The 3,944-nt window shown below is 41.2% G+C and overlaps 1 protein-coding gene across 1 annotated transcript; it reads right to left on the reverse strand.

Moving 5' to 3' along the window:
- Window positions 1-175: 175 nt before the first annotated feature.
- On the reverse strand, window positions 176-1,784 carry LOC110034646. Its single transcript, XM_020738899.1, has 2 exons — window positions 1,184-1,784; window positions 176-302 (listed from the first exon to the last, which is right to left on the reverse strand). Exons 1-2 carry the CDS (start codon window positions 1,679-1,681, stop codon window positions 237-239), a joined length of 564 nt encoding a protein of 187 aa, XP_020594558.1. The 5' UTR covers window positions 1,682-1,784; the 3' UTR covers window positions 176-236.
- Between the last annotated feature and the right edge of the window lie 2,160 nt (window positions 1,785-3,944).

Here is a 3,944-nt window from a genome sequence, read left to right on the forward strand (position 1 = left end):
TACAAATGAACTTTGTGTTTGAATGGCTGAAAAGGTAAGTAAATTTTTTTTTTTTTTTTTTGCATTTATTTTTTTCTGTTAGGGTTAAGCGAAAAAATAATTCACAAAAAAAAATCCCAGGTAGTTGGGCTGGCCAGAGTGTAGTCGAGGTTGAGGTTTCCACGACATCAGGTGGAGTCTACATGAGGTCAACAATTGCTAGGAGAGAACAGAGACCACTTCAATACGCACCTCATTCAAGCAGCATGTGAAGAGGTTGTTGTGGCTTCGTGAAATGCAGTGTATTTCAAATTCACCCAATTCTAGTGAATTCAAAATACATAAAACATGACATGTTAGGGTTGTTTCAGAATCTAAACAAAGAGCTATGAATTTACTTTACTACCAATCAAACACTTGAAAATTTAGAATCAATCCATTTCAGATGAAGTAAACTCAAAATTCTCTCAACAAAACAACCCCGTAATAGAACTAAGGCACAAAAAACAGGGAAAAATCTTAGATATCATGAAAATCAGGGCCATTTGGTTTAAAAATAGATTACTTCAATATGGGCATCTAATTCTGGCACAAGAGTGCATGGTAGAACTTAATACTCTTGACCATCATCAAATTTAATCAAAATCTTCGAGGTTTTCTAGATAGAGATAATGTAGAAATGGCTAAATTAAATGCTGAAACCTGGATAAGCTCATAAGGCAAACCAAAAAGCTTAAAGAGACACATTAGCAGAATCTAACCACACTGCAATAAATAACTGGAGCTTTTCATTCATATTAAGTCCTCACATGTGACAAACATTAGCAAAACGTAACCAAAGATTCTAAATGAACATAAATCCAGAAAATTTTTTTAAGAAAATCAACACAATTTCAGAAGCACCACATTAGCTAAACCGTAAAGACGAAAATATCAACACGCACCAACACCTAGCGAGCAACGGGGAAATCTTACACAAAAGCTAAGATGGGCACGACGAGCTAACACGGCTGCGAGATAAGAAATATCATATCACACTTTTAAGTGCCTTGAGAAACCCAGACGGCAAAAAAATAATGAGACAAACACAACAAATATCAGCATGAAAAAATTTCGGGTCAAAAAAAGGCGAGACCAGAAAGAAAATCAAATCTCTAACCAACAAATTAGGGCAAGACAGCAACAAATGCCAAACAAATTATACCCCAGTGCGGATAGAAGGGGCCCCATGTTGCATCGTCATAGGATGAGAGTATTGCTGGTAGTGTGATGATTGCGGCGCATTGTGCATCCCCGCCGCCATCATCCTCTCGGCCGCGTCGATGGACCCGGTGAGCTGCGATATCTGCGAGAGCGCAGCTGCTGCAGCAGTATTCAACCCCGCAGCAGCTTGGTACGGGTACCCACCTTGCTCCGCAGCTGGCGCGTACGCCATCCCATGCGAGGCGGAATTGTGGATCTGAGCCGCATCGGCCTGCGGAACAGCGGAATCCGGCTGTGCCTCCGCATAGTAAACGCCGGCAGTGGCCGCGGTGGAGGTGGATGAGTAGTCGTGAGGGTAATAGGGCTGGTGGTAGTAGGCTGATGCAGCGTAGTATTGATCGCAGGCGGCATAGTACGCCGCATAGGCTTGAGCCTGAGCGGGATCGTAAGCTTGTTGCTGATCTGATTGCTGTGCTTCAGCTAGCGAGGAATTGTCCATCGCCTTCCGTCGGCGCACTCAAAGGATAGAAGGGAAGAGAGGGATTGGAAAAACAAGAAGAACCACTCGTTAGGTTGGAGTGCTATTACTACCGACTCGCATTTTAACCTAATGGCCTCGCATTCTTCTTCTCATTTCTTTTCTCCTTTTATTAATTTATTTATGATAAAACTTTGGATCATGTGCATTCGCATATCTAACATCTACACTTCAATATATATATCTATACAATGCACCGAAGTTGTCAGCATAAATTTCAAAATAATAGAATGGTCATGATGACAACCAAACAACAGTGGCGTCTTATCTCCTTACAAATAAACGTGTGATCAAGAATTGACTCACACAACTACGGTAAAAGATTCAAACGAGGTACCATGTCTGCAATCCCAATCGACCAGAGCATCGGTGGAAACATTTGATCATGGTCAATCGGTCGACCCAATTTTACCTTGGCGAATGAAATCACTACTCAACCAGATGCCTCAGCCGACCGACAAAATCATGATCGCCACTCAACGGTCATCAAAGTCGGTCGAGTTTAGGCAAATCGACCAAAAAATTACCATCATATTAGAATTCAAATTGTAATATAGATATAGTAAAATCTATATAATTGATTCGAACATCAAATGAATTAATAGCAGTTTTCATAATAGTTCCCTCCTTTTTGTAGTTATATAAAACACGTCACTATAAAGATGAGGCAAAAATATGAATAAAGGGATCTCTCACAGTTTTCTCTCGATAGTGATTTTTGGGTTTATCCTACTCTCCCTTCCTCCACCCTTTGTTTCTAACTCTTGGGGCATGTTTGCAAAAAAACTGTTCAGGATTCAAGTTCCTAAAAAATGATGCGGTGAGCATAGACATGCCACAGATAAGATGTGAAAAAGATTATGGAGGAGAAACTTTCAAAAGAGAGCACATATGGAGCTCAATAGAGATGTCCGACAATAAGAAGTCCATGCACATAACCAATGCCTACATGCCCAAATGACCCTCATGATGGACCAATTTGAAGTCCGTCGGGCAGTGATCGCCCCAAGAAACGATTAGGTGCCTTGTCTGGAAGCGAAACCTCATGGTGCTTGCCCCCAAGTCTCCCACTAGAGAATTTGCCTACACTAGAGGACAAGGTTCGCAACCCGTGGACGGAGGGACAGAATGAGCCCCAACACAATGACACTATCACGTTCGCACAATTTAACAAATTACGAGAAAAATGGATGTTAGTACCTGTCCCACCGCTTGCAGGAGGGGCTTTTACTTGTCAAATCAAATATGTGGTACGCCACTCAAGCTGAGGATATCTCTTATGGATTCTTACAAATGGATGACCTACCCGATCGACCATGTAGTGTCATTCGAGTCATTGATTGATCTGCTCTAGATTGACGACCCCATAATGTGTTCTCTTCTTAATCACCCTTAAGGAGTCGGTCCTTCGGTGGTTCGGTTGTCTGTCACTGAAACCATCTCAAATTACTACCAGTTTAAAAGATTTTTCATTTCGCACTTCTCAAACATACAAAAGCTAAGAAAAGGTCAGGACACCCTGCTTGACCTCAAACTGAGAGAAAACGAGAACTTGTTGGTCTACATCACCCGCTTCTAGAATGAGATGCTGAAAGTTAAAGATATGAAACATGATATAGTCGGAGCAACTCTGAAAGAGGAGTTCAAAACAATCTATTCAGATACGACCTAAACTTATTTAATCCTACTACATTTGTAGAGGTATTGAAGAAAATAAACGGGCAAATACTCGCCAAGGAAGTCCTTTGGGGCTCCACAAGAGGTAAGTTAAACCCATCTGACCATCCCTCAAAGAAATTAAAAGAATGGAATAGATCGCAAATGGTGAAGGACAATCAGTCCTTCGTTGGTCGCCAAAACAATAACTCTCAATCCCCATATCAACAAAAAAAAAAACCAAGGGCACTTTGGCTGGAAGCGATGCTTTGATCAAAGGTCGACATAGTATCACGAGCAACCGCATGTTTTTTGGGAAATACAGAGTTTGACACCCCTCAACGTCTCAATGTACAAATTAATTCAATCCACCCATAATAAAGACTATTTCAAACAAGCCCCGACCTTATGGGATCCGAAGAGGTACTGCCAGTAACACAATGACCATGATCACGACATAAAAAAGTTTATTGCAATCGGCACGTGATGCACCCCTAACTGTGTGTTTTATGTCAATTCAATTCCTCTGAGACGATAATCGAGCTGAAATTATGCAGTAATTTAGCTT

The sequence above is a fragment of the Phalaenopsis equestris genome, unplaced genomic scaffold (assembly GCF_001263595.1).
Source record: "Phalaenopsis equestris unplaced genomic scaffold, ASM126359v1 Scaffold000002, whole genome shotgun sequence".
NCBI classification, from domain to species: Eukaryota; Viridiplantae; Streptophyta; class Magnoliopsida; order Asparagales; family Orchidaceae; genus Phalaenopsis; species Phalaenopsis equestris.